This window comes from Scophthalmus maximus, chromosome 1 (genome assembly GCF_022379125.1).
Source record: "Scophthalmus maximus strain ysfricsl-2021 chromosome 1, ASM2237912v1, whole genome shotgun sequence".
Taxonomy (NCBI): Eukaryota; Metazoa; Chordata; class Actinopteri; order Pleuronectiformes; family Scophthalmidae; genus Scophthalmus; species Scophthalmus maximus.
In genome coordinates this window covers 5,499,167-5,515,000 of record NC_061515.1, presented here as the reverse complement: position 1 = coordinate 5,515,000, position 15,834 = coordinate 5,499,167, and the positions used below count along the sequence as shown (strand labels likewise).

Genomic DNA, 15,834 nt, shown 5'->3' with positions numbered 1-15,834 from the left:
TACGATTTTATGAAACAAATAGGGAAACATAATTGCCAGATTTTTCCCAAATGAAAATAATAATTAGCAGCAGCCTTAAACTGGTGCAATCACCACCATTTAAGGGTTTTCACTATCTGCACATCTGAGGGCCCCTCTTGGTTTTCCCACAAATGCTCTGGCTCCATCTAGTGAACACTATGCGTCCTTGTCTATTTATTTTTCATAAATACATCATCATCATCCAACAACCACTCACACATGGTCCTCCGGCCACGTAGAAATCTTTATGTATCCGTTAAGCCTGCAGACAAATTGTGGCCCTCCCCGCACGACTCGTTCGATGTCTGGGATCTTCTGATACTTTGGCTGGCTGCTGCCCATAAGATGAGTTTGCATCTGCAGGGTTTCTGTTTGCCAGTTGGCCTGCATGATGTGTGTGTGTGTGTGTGTGAGAGAGAGAGAGAGATTTGATTTTTTTTTTTATTAAAATTGACCAGAGAACATCAAGGCCCTCTACAAATGAATTGAAAAACCAATTAAAATAAATGAATGTACAGAATAAATCAAATCATAAAAACACAGAGTGAGAGATGAGCTCTCCCTCCTTCACTGAACACACACCACTGGTTCTCCTGCATGTCCTTCATCAGAGAGTGGAATCTGAAATCCACCAGAGACACGTACATTTGTGTCAGCTCGTGTCCGGAGACATTTTCTATCTTGTTTTCCCGAGAGAGGCTCCTGATGTCGGCCCCTCCCTCTTAATTTATTGGCTTGGAAAGCATCATCAAGTTAGCCACAGGTAGTCAGAGTCACACCGGAAACAGGATGAATTTCCTGTAAAAAAAAGAAGAAAAAAAAGCCTACATTTAAAAGATAAACGTTTTGGAGTTGGAAGTATGAAACTAATTCCCAGTTGGTTTTGTTGTTGTTGTTTTTTTTTCACAATTCAACTCCCTTGCTACAAATCAATATCTACAATGAACGTGATCTCACAATCGCAGCGTGTACATGGTATTTACAGTATGAGAGTAGGGGTACACGTCCAACTTATTTCAGCTATATGAAGTGGATTGTGTCATTCAGCCACACGACAATAGTTGCGGCAATTATTTGTACAAAAGCCAAATGCTTTGTCATGGAAATGCTTCCCCAGACCTATAAAACATTTACTAGACTGGCTGTATTTATTTTGTCATTTATTTTCATTGAGTTCACAGTACACTATCTCATCTCACTGTATCTCATTTGACGTTGCGCTGCACGTCCATCCACGCACTTGTTGGCTCGTTTCCGCCAATTAGAGCCGCGCTTTTATTTTGAAAAGCCGGCGTGCGCGTGCTCACTCCGCGTCGCTTGACTCCAGCGGCGTGAAGCTGCGCTCGGGTCGTTGCGCCTCGTCCGCTGCGGTGGACGCAGTTGAGAGAGAACTGCAGAGGGAAAGAGAAGCACGTGAAGCGGGGGATTATTCATTCTTCTTCTCCTTTTGTTTCTATTTTTCAAAGCCCTCACAAACCAGCTGTTGTAAAGAACGAAAGAACAATGGACCCATATAAATCTGCTTGCGCACCTGCGCTGGACTACTCTGGTGAGAAGTCCTCCATGGGCCAGATGCCCCCTCCGGCCTACCTTGACAACCCCTACCCGGGGCATCCTCAGCCCGGCCCGGGGTATCCTCAGCCCGGCCCGGGGCATCCTCAGCCCGGCCCGGGGCATCCTCAGCCCGGCCCGGGGTACTCACCACACCATCAGGTGAAGCACCCCTCCAGCTCCGGGCATCCCAAATAAAGACAGTCAAATATATATTTTTTTGCTATTGAAATGATTGATTAACAAAATGCTTTTTATTTCACCTAATTTAAACACAGTAACAACCTACTTTTAAAGTGGTTCTCTTCGAATGAGGTGTATTTATTTTTTGAAATAGTAAAATAGAAAGAGAACAGTTCTCAGTTCGAACCGCACCCCATTTCCTAATGTAATTATTATACACCACAGTCCAGGAATTGTCTTTTCTTTGCTTTGACTTTTCTTTTCTTGCCTCGTCATCTTTTTTAAAGAAATGTAAACGGTGACATGTTGGTCTTTGTAAGAGTAAAGCTGGCGGATACGCCCACAACATAAAAAATTATGAAATAATAAAAAATAAATAAAATAATAAAATAATTTGAACTTTGACACTATCAACATGAAATAAAAATCAACAACAACAACAACAGCGGCGGCTCTGACCACTTTCACCACTGTGGTCACTAAAAGGCCCAATACAATATTTATAATCATAACTCAAGCAACTTTGTTCTCTCGTTGTAACAGCGGAGGCAAGTAATGGACAATTGTCTGAGTAATGTCTTTGCTCATGTGATTAACCAACTGCCGACTTATTTTCTGCCAAATCTAATGTGATTATTTCATCATTAGGCTAAATTATGATTTCAGTTTTATTTCACCTTTTTAGCACAGACGTCCATTTTAACTGTATTACGTGTTTGTGGCCTGCAGGGCTACGGAGGTCCACCACCCTATGGGGGTGAAGGATGCGGATATCAGCCGTATCCCATGAATCAGCAGTACCCGGCGCAGCCCGCCACCGTCACCGTCCAGCCCACGGTGTACCTGACCCAAGGCCCGCTGGCCGAACCTGTCAAGGACTACTTGTGCTACTCCATCTTCACCATGCTGTGCTGCTGCCTGCCACTCGGAATCGCTGCCCTCATCTACTCCATCTCGGTGAGTTTGATTCATTCACTTTTTCCACGCAGCTTGCACTTTATTAAGAACCGCATTCTAATAATTGACAAGCCAAATCACAATATGCACTATCTCAAGGCACTTTACATAGTGTAAGGTCGAGGTTTTCACAGCATTCTGGAGAGAAACCCAACAGTTCCCACGATTTCCTTTTTCGACTCCATGTTGAGAGGATTGTATCGCATCATTTCTGAAAGTTGGTCAGGTGCATATTCACGCGGCCAACTCCCTGTTCTACCACATCGCAAGAAAAATGTTTCATTGGATTCTGATCTGGTGATTGGGCCCGCCACTGAAGTCATTGATTATCCAGTTAGTGAGGCAAACAGTTATTTATGTTTGCATATTTACGGTGTGACTCAGAGGAATTGTTTGGCGTAAAGAAAGTAGACCTTGTTTTGGCGGAAAAGTTGGGTGATTGTTCTTCATTAAGATTTTAAACCCTCAGAGTGGAAAAAAATACCCTCAGAGTGGGACTTCCTTCCTACACATTTTTTTTTTTAAACAGTCAAAGCCAAATATCAAAGTTATTTGGCCCTTAAAAACATTTAAAGAGTCTTACTTGCACATGGAAAGTGACATTTTTGGAAGCTGTAAAGTTGCCATGAAACATATGCATGACCGAACCCCAAATACATAATTTTGTTGCTTGACCTTTAAGAATGTGAAAACCAGTGGCCGGTGTGGCTCAGTGGATTGGGCAGGCACATATATACTTTATGCCACGACGCAGAGGTCCAGGGATCTGACCTGCGACCATGTCCTGCATGGCTTCCCCCCCTCTCTCTCATCTGGCTGTCCTGTCAAATTAAAGGGAGAAAAAGCCCCAAAAAATAATCTTAAAAAAAAAAAAAAAAGGATGTGAAACTGGACATGACTAGATACGATACGAAAACTACATGGTGTTTCCGTCGTGTTCGCTTTGACTCAACGTTGGTGGTCACATATCCAAAGTCAATGTCACAGTGACCTCACGATAGGGGTAAATTTGCAGGAATGCCCTGGAGGGAATTTCATTACCTCTGGCAAAAACATTCACTTAGACTTGAGGTTGGCCTGATTAGAATTTGGTGGAGGTGAATACCTTTTCATTAAGTCTTCACTACGTACTGTATACTATAGGCGTCTGTACGGACGTGGATGTGAACTGCCAATAGACTGGTTGGCGACGGCTGTAAGTTCTGTTTCCTGTGGCTGTACTTTCTGACCACACTTCCTGCAATGAGTTCGTGAACATTCCTCCTTGGCTCTTTATTGAATAGGCCCTGGTTATTGTGTCCGTTAAAGAAGCCGTGCTTCAGATGGCGCAGATGACGCTCCAGGTGACAGCAATGAGTAACTATTTAGAAAACATGACCTTCAGCACATAGAAAGTTATACTAGACAAAGTCGACAAGCTTTACTCGGTATGTTTAGGGTGACCAGATAATCCAGTCGGTTGCTAATTGTCTTGTATATATATATATATAAACCAGTACGGGCTGATCTGTGAAAAGCCAAAAATCAGCTGAGACTGATTGTTGCTGGCCAGAACTCGTTTGCATTTTTTCGGTGAATTTGTTTGTCGCACGCGGTTTCTGTTTGCGCTGTTACCGTGGATTCGCAGACAACGATCACTGGATGACTTTTGATTCTGGAGAAGAAGTCAGAATTTGGTCATGGCGATGTTTGAGCTGAAGCAGAGCTATGGATGTTTACCGCCAATGCACAGAGTAGATTCCACTGTTGCGTTAGTGGGGCGTATACGTAGCACATGCTGCTGCATGACACTAAGAAGCACAGTGCACGTGGGAATCTTGAACCACATGAACCACATTTTGAATAATGGATTATGAATTCAGAATTATTCTGAATGTTCAGATTCTACATTTTGAAAATTCCACTTTTTTCAAGAAAATGGTTTTCGTATTTCTGTATCCCACTGAAACTGTTTTTGTTGATCTGTACTGCTATTAGCAGTGTTAGCAGATATCAAAAGACTGAATATTATTTCATAAATTATCTACTTAATCCACAGCTTTAATGATGCCTGAAAAGTACTGGTGTTTGTGATTGTTGCCACTGGCCGCCTCTGTGCTTTCCTGCAGTGCGGTAAAATGATTTAGTCAGTGTTCAGTCAGGAGCAACTGGAACTGGCTGTAGACTTTTGGATGAGAGGTGAAACGTTTTGCAAGAATCTACAGCTAAGTCCAGAGAATCTATTTTCTGGTTTCTTTGCTCCTCTATGGCAGTAAACTGTATATATATGGTGTGTGGACAAAACAAAGCATCATCTTGAGGTTTTGGTAAATGCACGATTGACATGTTTCACCATTTTATGAAATCGTATGAATTAAACAATGAATCGATTCATCGAGAAAATAATGGACAGATCGATCGATAATGAAAGTAGTCGTGCTTGCAGGTTTTGCAACAATATAATTTCCAACAAATTTCAGGAATACGATTCAGGTCTTTTTATAATAACTTCCTCAGGCAGAGTGCTTCCCTGCTCTTATCAGTCTCATCACCTTGATCTTTGCTTTGACTAAACCTATTCCAACAACTGCACTTTTGATGAATCCCATCCTTATCATCAGCTGCTTTCCCTGAATCAGACCTCATGACGAGTCTTGAAATTTATGACATGACAAAGACCTTTACAGTGTCCATCATGACATTTCCCAGATCAATTTTTTGCATTTCAAGAACATTAGCATCCCATTGAACACTTTGTGATATTGTAGCTGCATGATTGGGAGCAGTGAGGAAACGGAGCAGTGCAAGAGTCACATATCAGATGCATATTTATGCCTTGTGTGCCCTGAGGAAAAAAATAAAACTCAATAAAAAGGACAGTAAAATGTCAGCTGAATAGATATAATATGTTTATATCCGACCGACAGACATTGACTAGCATTGCTGAAAACACAGAGCCCACTATGCAGAATTATTGGATCCTCATACAGCCCAGAGGTTATATGGGAGCACCGGAGCTCTTTTACAGTGTCGCCCTCTTGTATTGGGTAAAAAGAAAGGAAAGTCTGTCACATTTAGCCATTGAGGTGCATTGTTCAAATGGTTTGAGTAACAGCCGACTGTTTTTTGGACCTTAAGTTGTGATATTATAATGCTCACTTAATTGTAAGCTGTCATTTTCATTGGGAAGGTTTACCCACTCTGTCTCTGGCTGTAATTTCAAGCTAGGAAACTGGTTTTCCTTTGGCTACTGTACTTGTCTGCCCATCTCAGTAACGTGTCAACAGCGTTGCCCACTCACATTCTCCCATTTCAACGAGCCCACTCGCACTGACAACACACATACAGGCCAAGCCGGGACGCGTGAGGGAATATGTCATATTTACATGTGTATAGTGTTACATGACATGCGCCACAGTATGCATGTTCTCTCCGCTGCAAAAAAATTTCAGTGAAATTCCTGTATCTATAAATAGCAGGAATGGTGGCCACTAAATGGTCATGAGGATCTTATCAGCCTTGCAGCGTAGAGACCCCGGCGTGATTCAACTTTAAAACTCAAAGACAAATATTGCTAGAAACGAGGGAGAGGAAACGATGTTTGTTAGCACTCCTCTCCAATCTTCTCCTGTGTGGTTTTAGTCAGTGGAGAGGATGGTGCCTCCGTTATTCTCTTATGTGGCTCCATAATGAGGAGATGGAACCCAGAGAGATTCCGAGGTAAGAAGAGACAGGAAAGAAATTACAGAGAAAAATACAAAGACTTAGAGATTGGAAGTGAAGATAGAAGAGACAAAGAGATACAGAAAGAGGACGTTGGAGGTAAAAGAGTTGGCCGTGGTTCAGTTTGGGTGTGGCAAACTGTGCATGTGTTCATGCACTTACTGGAAAGTTAAATAGAAGAGGAGGCAGAGAAGGAAACGACATAAACTGGAAATAAAGGGCAAGGAGGCGGGCAGCGGAGGAAAGACGTCGAGGCTGGCTGCTGGAATCCGTCCCACTTAACGTTCTCTCTGAGGCATTTCAACCACAAAGGTCAAGAAGAAGTGCTGTAGCCTATTGTGAAACAAACCTCATGTTGATTTCATGTTCCCATTCTTGGTTTCTCGATTTCAACGATATATTGCTGTATAAATGTCCAGAGAACTAGAATTCTTTTCTGGTGGAGACCTAGTGCGGAACACTGGAGTGCCGCTGTACAAGTGATGCTTTTGTCAGGGTCAGACATCAGCGCATTGTCCCCAAGCCACTGCTCACACTCTGTAGCAGCGTCGTCAAACGCTTCTCTGTTTCCCAAAATATCAGCTTTTTCCTCACAGCTTCGCCCTCATTGACAGTGGATGAACATCCAGACATTAACTGGAAGAGGTCCACCGACAGAGAGGAGCCACGATCAGTGCTTCCTGTCGTCACCACGAGTGCAACAAGTCTTTTCTTTTTCTCCCATGCTTCTTTTTACCGGATAATGTTAATTTATATAGTTCAAATGAGAAAATTAAGCAATGCAAATTATTTCCTTTTTTTCTCGAAATATAACACCGAGAAGCGATAAGAGGACAGTGTCAGCAGTGGGTTGATTAGACAGAATCTGTAAGGGTAGTAGTACCGTTAAACACACACACACACACACACACACACACACACACACACAGGGTGTAGTAAAATGTGTTACACTGATAATAACAATAACAACAACCATTTCACCATGAAGGAACATGCGAGAGCCCCGCGTGACCAAACTACCTTAGTTGTCCAAAAAAGGATTGTTGTATTGTGTCAACCTTTTCCATCACCAAATTTAGTTTTTAAAGTTGTCATTTACAAACTGAGGGTGATTTCATAATTCCCCCCGGCAAGTGCGCGTCGGATGAGAGATTGAACGCACACGGAACCGCAGCCAACTATCACCATGAGTCCAGACATTGTAACATTAAAGAAGGCCTTGTTTTTCCAGCGGGTGGTATGAGGTTACGCCCCCAGCTTTAGGGAACCAAGTCCGTGTGGAGGCGGCGATGTGTCAGAGCGCTGAGCTGCAGAGAACAGTGTGAGGGGCAAACACCTGCTGCCTGCCAGTCAACATGGCTGAAAGGTCACGGAGTGCCCGGCAGCACGGAGTGACATAAAGGATGTAAATGGAAATATATTACATTACAACACAGCAGGCTTGAATCCAAACGAGCCGCGAGCTACGCCGGCCGGCCGGCCGCGAGTCTAGCTTGGCCATGCCCATGGCGTGGTCGCCCCCAGTAGCAGGAGTCAACATACGTCACTTGGCGCCCGGGCTGTGAACGGCTCGTTTACAGACCGTCTGCACGATCAACCCAAAAGGTGCCTGGAGCATAATATGGGCCCTTTAAGACAAGAAATGTGTGATTCAAATATAATTGTATGTATTCTGTATTGTAATTGAAGACCTTCTGTAGGAACACACACACACACACACACACAGACAGTAGCTGTGACCACGGTTAGTGTAAATATTTGCTTAGCAGCATTTTCCCCGGCTCAATATGACCAGGAGGTTTGAGATTCCACGGAACAGGAATAAAAAAAATTTAAAAAACGCTCATCTTCATCTGAGCCTTTCACTCGGGTAAAACTAATGTCGGGCCATGAAACATCGATGGCGTTTTATGATCTTCTGGAGGAAACAGTTGCGTATTTACTCGTTTAGCAGACACCGAACAGCAGCATTTTTTTGTAGGACGTGGACCTTACACGTTTGTGTCCTAATACCCTTATGTACATAATTGTGGTCTGTTCTCCACGAGGTCCTATCACTAGTTGCTAACTTAGAGAATGTGACGTTCTGCGCTGTGTCAGAGGTTTGTCACAGAAACCAGCTGCCTCTGCAGCTACAAGCGGGATTAATTGTTACAGGCCGAATTAGAATATTGCACTAATGGATATACTAGATATTGATTAGTGCAGCTTTAAATAGAGACAAGCGATCCACTCTGGCTAACTAGAGCCATGAATCACAAAGACACCTGGTGTGGGATGATCAGCGTTTCAATATATTCAGTGTCTCTATGTAGGGCCTTGTTTTTTTGTTTTTTTTCCTGGTGGCAAGCACCAGGCACAAGCTTGTGGGCCTCCCCCCAGGAAGCCAGACTATAACAAATCCCAGATGGGGTATGTTAAGGACCCACCTACTGGACCTTTGAAGTTAAATATCACGCAGAGCTCACTTTAAAAAAAAGGCAGGCGTCCCCGAAATAGGCTCCTGCCATGTGGCGGCTGTTGTGCCCGGGACCCTGGTTGGCTAACGCTCCTGAGGGGGACATGGGGACAGGGACATGTGTGTCAACTATAGAGGCCCAGAGAGCAGTGTCACAGGGTGGAAATGTGTTTCCCGTGTGTCGACTTCGCCGACAGCCAATCGGATGAAGGCTCACAGTTGAATCAGTGGTCGCACTCATGGAAGTGAAGGTTAGGAATTGGGGAATGTTTGGTCGAGGTGTCAATAACTGTGACGCTAAAAGTGTGTGTGTGTGGGTTGATGACAAAGTTTCAGACACAAAAAACACATCAGTGTGTGACAGAGCTTTTACCGAAGCTGGATTTTGAAAAAGTTGACTTTACACAATTTCTTTCACGATTTTTATTTAAAATTTGTATCCAATATTGATTTTGACCGGATCACATTCATAGAGACATAATGCAGCCTTACATGGTGGTAGGTTTCCGGCCACTAGACCATCATCAAGGTCAAACAGTGACCAAGGAGGCCCATTGAGTCACAACAGTCCTGTAAACTGTGATATGATTAAGTTGATTGAGTTAAAGTCTATGTGGAGCAACCATGAGGGGACTGTTTTGATGGTCGACTGACTACTGTAGCTATCGCACTGAATCCGCAAATCCGACTGAAAGGACTCACTGATCTGAGTGGTTTGTTTGTTGAAGAGACATTACGTCTGGCTACCAGATGTGCGACCGTGGAAGTCAAGTGAATAGTGCGGCGCGTATACCGTACTTTTTAAAAAAATCTGATGTAACTGACTCATTTAAAATCAAACCAAGTGACGGTGTCGATGTGCAGCCCTGAATTTTTACCACGTTGAACGAACAGGCTTGACTCCTCTGCCGTCGTGGCCATGTTTTTTTTTTTCATCTCGCCGTGCGTGAGAGAGGCCTTGCAGGCTATTGGAATCTGTTCCATCCTCTCTTTCATCGGCTCCATTCAGTTGGAGCCGATGAATGCCTCTGATTTTTCTCACAAATATCACAGCCCCCGGCTCTCGTGTGTTCACAGTGACTATGTGACTCACAGTGACTGATTTTGAGAGGAAGTAGACAGAGAACCACAGGCAGACAGCCTGAGAACCACACAGGCATGAAGACAGACAGACAGCCTGAGAACCACACAGGCAGACAGCCATTGGAGCAGCAGCAAGACATCTGAGCCAAAAAGCCTCAAATACAATTTAATCAGTCTATTTAATGTGATTAAAGATACCGGCTGGCAGGATATGAGGATGCACTCAAGCAGTGATTCTGCAGGAGCATGTGAGGAGCCTCTATAGAAGTCGACTTGGCGGGTTGGGCACTGTGGTCGCTTCCTGTTGGCCATTTTGCATCACTTTGGACCATTATCATTACAATTTTAGGATTTACATGATCATATTACCATTACAATATTTCTGGACTTAAAGACTTAAAGTGAATGGACTTGAACTAGTTACACTGGTTCTTAATTCAAAAAGAATATCTACATGTGTATACATACATGCTACATACATACATTTTTTTTTCTGCCAATATTTTGTACATCCCTTCTTGGGATTACAAGACAGCCCTAGTTTGAAAACATGTACATCTTATTTGGATATGACATATTCTGAACATGTGAAGAAGACACATGCACACCAAAAGAGGAAAGAAAAATCAAAAAAGGATATTACATACAGAACATAGAAATAGTACTCTTACTGTATACAATAAAAACTCACCTCTGTATTGTTTCTTGGGGCTTCAAAATACACCACCCTTCCCTAATTAGGCAATTATGGATAATATAATAATATACATTTGTTGTTGTAGTAGTTGTGGAGTTATTATATAGCCAGAGCTAGGGCTGGGCGATAAAACGATAACGATATGTATCGCGATAGACACGTAATCAATATCAATAGAAAATTCATTCGATAGAACGTTTCGATAATTTTTTTTTCCTCGTTGGAAGAAACCGGAGCTACGCCGGTCGCTAGATACGCCGGCACTCGTCCTATGGTACCTAGCAACGTATGGATTGACACGCCTAATAGCCAGTCATGTAACAGTATCATGTTTGGTTGAGCCATCTCGTTGGCTCGTGTTTGTGTTTCTTAGGTCATAAAAATTATCAATAATTATCGATATCAACCGATATGAAACACTTATATCGTGATACAGTTTTCAGCCATATCGACCAGCCCTAGCCAGAGCCATATTCTAAGTAAATACGGTGTTGAATTTCCGATTTTGAGCTATTTTGACCTGAAATCAATAAGGCGTCTTCCTTTTCAATGGCTGGAGAATAAACTTAGATTATGTCAAGCATTTGCATGATGAAATGTTGCACACATATCTAAATCTTTGAGCTAAATAGCTGAGCTGAGTTTTTCTGTCCATTAGATGACAGGCACTTTGGAGTAAATTACAGACCACATACAGTACAGTACCCACTCAACTATGATAATGGTTCCGAAGGAAGGAGTCACTCAGTGGAATGTGCAGCTGGGCTTATCGGCAGTTATAAATTCACTTTCACTTCCTGGAATTAGCCTTTGATTTGGCAAGACTGTGCCGCTTACAGGAGTCACAGCAGCAGTGAATCTAATCAGATTGTGTTGTGACCCGTTTTTTTGTTTAATTTTATTATTTTGTCAAAGGCCAAATAACGTGATCTGTACCAGTCGAGGTTAAAAGAGCCAGTAACATGACATGCCTGTCAGAGTTTCAATATGAGCTATAGTTTAATATGACTCCATTCTTACATGAAAAACGACATGTTTTGTTAGTTAGTTTTTATTTAGACTCCAAGGGTATTTTTCTCTGCATGCAAAGGGCAAGTAATTGATAGCTAATTAAATTTGAATCAAGTCTTTCTGCTGCAGAAATACACTGCACATGTTTGTTTTACATCATACAGTACAGCATCACAGATCACTGAACACTGTGACTATTCGTGCCATCTTACTCTCTGATATTCAACTGCAAAACAGTTATACAGTAGGTGTTGCCAGTGTACAATTAAGGGGTTAGTCACCCTGATGAAGGTCAGTGTGCCAGAACATGTATAGGTGCATGTTTGCACCTTGCATTAGCCACACTAATGAAGGCTTTTTAATTTTTCCCACATAAAGAGTCTCTTGTTATATTAATATAATATAATGTTCATTTTGCATCAAAGTGTATCACCCCTGTGCCAAACAGCCCCTTGTCGGATTTTTTTAACACATATATTTCCAAACAGATGGGCTCTTTTTTGCCTCCAAATACAGAATAATGCTGGGAAAGCTGGGCTAACTTGCATGCGTTTGATTTGTACGAAAAGAGAAGGTGTTCATAAATGTTGTATGTACTCGTCATATACTGTACCAGCCTACTCTGCTAGTGAGTCAGTTTGGTTTGAGCATGTCGAAAATGTTGCTGCACCTCTGACTGCAGCACAGGCGATACAGGGCGTTCCTAGGGATTCACAGTATCTCTCAGTGTCTGGTGGCTGATTTGAAGTGCTGCCAAATCAGGCTGGGCGATATGGACCAAAAATCATATCTCCATATTTTCCAAAAAGGATGGTGAATGTTGTTACTTCCACCTCTTGGCCAGAAACACAACTTGGAACAAATTATGATGTTCTCCATTACCTTTGAAATAGGAGATCAACTCTCAACATTCCCTTACTCATTTTAACTCATTTTGTTGCTTCAGCACCACTTATTGTGGCTAATGATGGCTAATGTTAGCAAACTAAAAATTGTTACTTTAGTATTAGTGTACATTAGTGAGTCGGACTGATGACAGGGAAATGCTATAGCACTGTATTTGAAGCCTTTGATAATGTAATGCACATGCTGATACAGCAGTGTAACCATTACATTTAAAGACAAACTTGATAGGACATTAGTTTGAGTTTATTGTGTTTATTAACCTCACTCATTTACATTGAATACTTGTTCTTACCTTCAGGCTCGTGAAGCCAACCATGTCGGGGACCAGATGGCAGCGGAGCGGAGCAGCAGGACGTCCAGGACTCTGAACCATGTGGCCCTGGGACTCGGGCTTGGTGCCCTGATCCTCTACATAGTGATTATTACGATGGCTGCCGCATAAATCTATTTCGACATCTTTCCTGTGGTTCAATTTCCCATACTCATTCTACACCAGGTAGTTGGGCGACATTCCTGGCCATCAAAAAGTTTTTCTTTGTAACCCAAAAGGCTAAAAGACCTTTGAAAAGTTAATGATATATTTCTCAAAAGGAATGGGCCACTCGATTTAAAGAGCCTGCAGAATCTCTTCACATGTAATCCATTTCTCCCCGACATTGGAGAGTAGTCACTTCACAAAGAATCTGACATATGTCATCAACAATTTTCTTTTTGATTTGCTGTCTATGTTATCACACAAAAATGATTTTTATTAAATTAGATTCAACTTTATTGTCATTAGAGTACAAGTGCTGAGCCAACGAAATGCCGTTTTTCAACTTAGATGCCTTAAGAGTTTTGCCTCGGTTCAACGTTGCTCTTACACACATGCAGAATTTGTTTATGATGCAATGCAGAGTATTACATTGTGTGTTCAAATTGCGAATGATTGTCCGTTATGCAATTAAAAGAGATTTGTCTGGTTGTATGATGGAAAAAACACAGTTGCCTTTTTAACAGAATTGATGACTGTAAATATGCACTAACACCCTCTAGCCCTCTTTAGTACGCTATGCTAGAATTGCATTAAAATTTAAGAAATGCCTCAATGTGTGTTCGGTACATTCCAAATGAACAGGAACAAAAAGCCCCCAGATGAGCGGAAATTTAGCAACAGTGGTGCCAATTTGGCTGACACAGCCAGTTATAAATCTGTGTTTAGGAGGCTGTGGCGTTGTTATGAATCACTGGCCTGGGTGTTGTTTGTCATGCAAAGTCATGCGTATGTGCTTTTTTTTTTTTTTTTTTTTTTTTTAGCTGAAAGAGAAAGATTTTACTGTATACCAGATTTCCTGTCTGATCTATTTGGATGATTTTTTTATGTGACCAGTACCAGAGCCCAACAAGGTTTGTCACAATACATAACAAAACCGTACATTTATCTTTTTTCTCAGCTATTAGACTGATATAAGAAGGCCACTTGATGTGAAATGTACTTTCTGTACTCAAGCTTATTATTTCCTCATTCAAATACTGGTGGCTCAAGTTGTAATTGTGTACATTTCATTACATAGTGCTTCTGTATACCCTATCGAAGGCACAATATGTTTTTGCCTGGCTAAATTAGAACAAAAATAAAAGTAGTGCAAGTTCTGCCCCTCCTTACCCCCCTACCTTGTCTTTACCTGTCTGTCTGTGACCCATTTGTCTATTTCCATGTCCTGTCCATTACCGTCTGTTTGACCCTATACAGAGTGACAATAAGACAAAGTTTGTATGTGTTGGTTTTCACAAATTGCTAAATTGCAGATGAGAGGGGACATTGGTCGCGATAGATGTATAATGTACAGTTTTATGAGTAAGACCACAAGAGAGTTAGCACTGTTGAACGGAAAGCACACTTTGTTTTAGGTGCAAGCAAGCTCCACCGTGACGTGTGCCAGTTGTGTCACAGAACAAACTCCCTCACACGGCCTCCTGTAAAGAACAGGCCCTGAAGAAATATCCATACAGTCGAAGGCTCTGGAGTCATTAAGGGTCTCTGAAAGTCCCCAGCCACACCCTCACACTTTTAACCTTTACTTGCCCTCCCGCTTTAATCACACTCTTCTCCTCTTCCCTCCCCATCACCCTGCTCATCACCCCCCCCCCCCCACCCAAAATCCCCTCAATCATCACTCCTTCGTTATACTTTCCGATTCTTCTTCCTTCTTCTGCCCCCACATCTCCATAGCACCTGTCTCCACCTCTTTTTTATCCCTCCTCAACTTCACGTTACTTTGTAATTTAAAACCTGTCGTTCTATCACAGCCTCCATTCTCATTGTAGGTGATCTAACTCTCGGATTTCCCATTTCAAAGCCTGACATGCCATTTGAGCCCTGACACACACATACCGGTGAAGTTCTGCTGACATTGGCCACAACTGTCCTGCAAGAATTTGGACACCACGGTCAGAGCTGTTACTCTAAGACCGACGCCATATTTATAAATTAATTACTGTGACACACTGGCTCTCCGTTAATCATGCAATTTTAAGTCTGACCGGGGTCAACATCACACAAGGTTTATCTGCCTATTTGTTCTGCTTTTTGGATCATAGATGACTATCTTGCCTATTGATTGCTCAATTTTATTTAATCTTCTAGTCTGGATTCATTTGTTAAAACTATGAAGCAATATGAATAGTTTTAATGTGTGAACAATTTATTGATACTTGTACGAGTGTATCATAACTAAGATCATTTTTTTAAAGCATTATCAGGCATGTATTCACCGCTGTTCGTGTTTTTAAAGCTGTGCCTTTATAGTTGCCTCGAATTGTTTTACGGCCCTGCATGAATGTATTTCAAATCCCATCTATTAAAAAAGCTTTGAAAATAAGCTGAACTGCACGGTGGTGTCCGTAGGGACCTAATCGGGCCTTGGTTCCGACACAATTGGACCAAATCACTCATCATTTTTCTCAACATGAAGCAATAGAGCCAGACAGCCTGTATGAAACACAATTAAAACAACATGCAACTAAATCAGCATAAACACGAAAAGTGCACATCTCCGATATGTCCACGTGACAGTCGTGATATTCCAAGCTAACAACACAAGCTACATATCAATCGACAGCTCAGAGTTCATTATAACCCTCTCTCCCCCTCTCTCTCTCTCTCTCCCTCAAAGGTTCATAAAATCATATGATGATCCTGTTTCAGAAGCTGATCCTGGAACAGATGGCAGCGATCAGCTGATCCAACAAAGGGCGTGGTGGCATAAAGTCAAACAGAGTATTG

At 42.1% G+C, this 15,834-nt stretch overlaps 1 protein-coding gene across 1 annotated transcript in view; it reads left to right on the top strand.

The window, feature by feature from the left end:
• The window catches only part of si:dkey-33i11.9 (synapse differentiation-inducing gene protein 1-like), a 14,872-nt gene extending 651 nt beyond the window's left edge, over positions 1 to 14,221 (top strand). Inside the window, exons 1-3 of the mRNA XM_035605600.2 lie at positions 1 to 1,734; positions 2,485 to 2,712; positions 12,868 to 14,221. The exon at positions 1 to 1,734 is cut by the window's left edge and continues 651 nt beyond it. Coding sequence (XP_035461493.1) covers positions 1,525 to 1,734; positions 2,485 to 2,712; positions 12,868 to 13,011 — 582 coding nt within the window. The 5' untranslated portion in view covers positions 1 to 1,524 and the 3' untranslated portion in view covers positions 13,012 to 14,221. The remainder of the gene's footprint in view (positions 1,735 to 2,484; positions 2,713 to 12,867) is intronic.
• Positions 14,222 to 15,834: the final 1,613 nt, after the last annotated feature.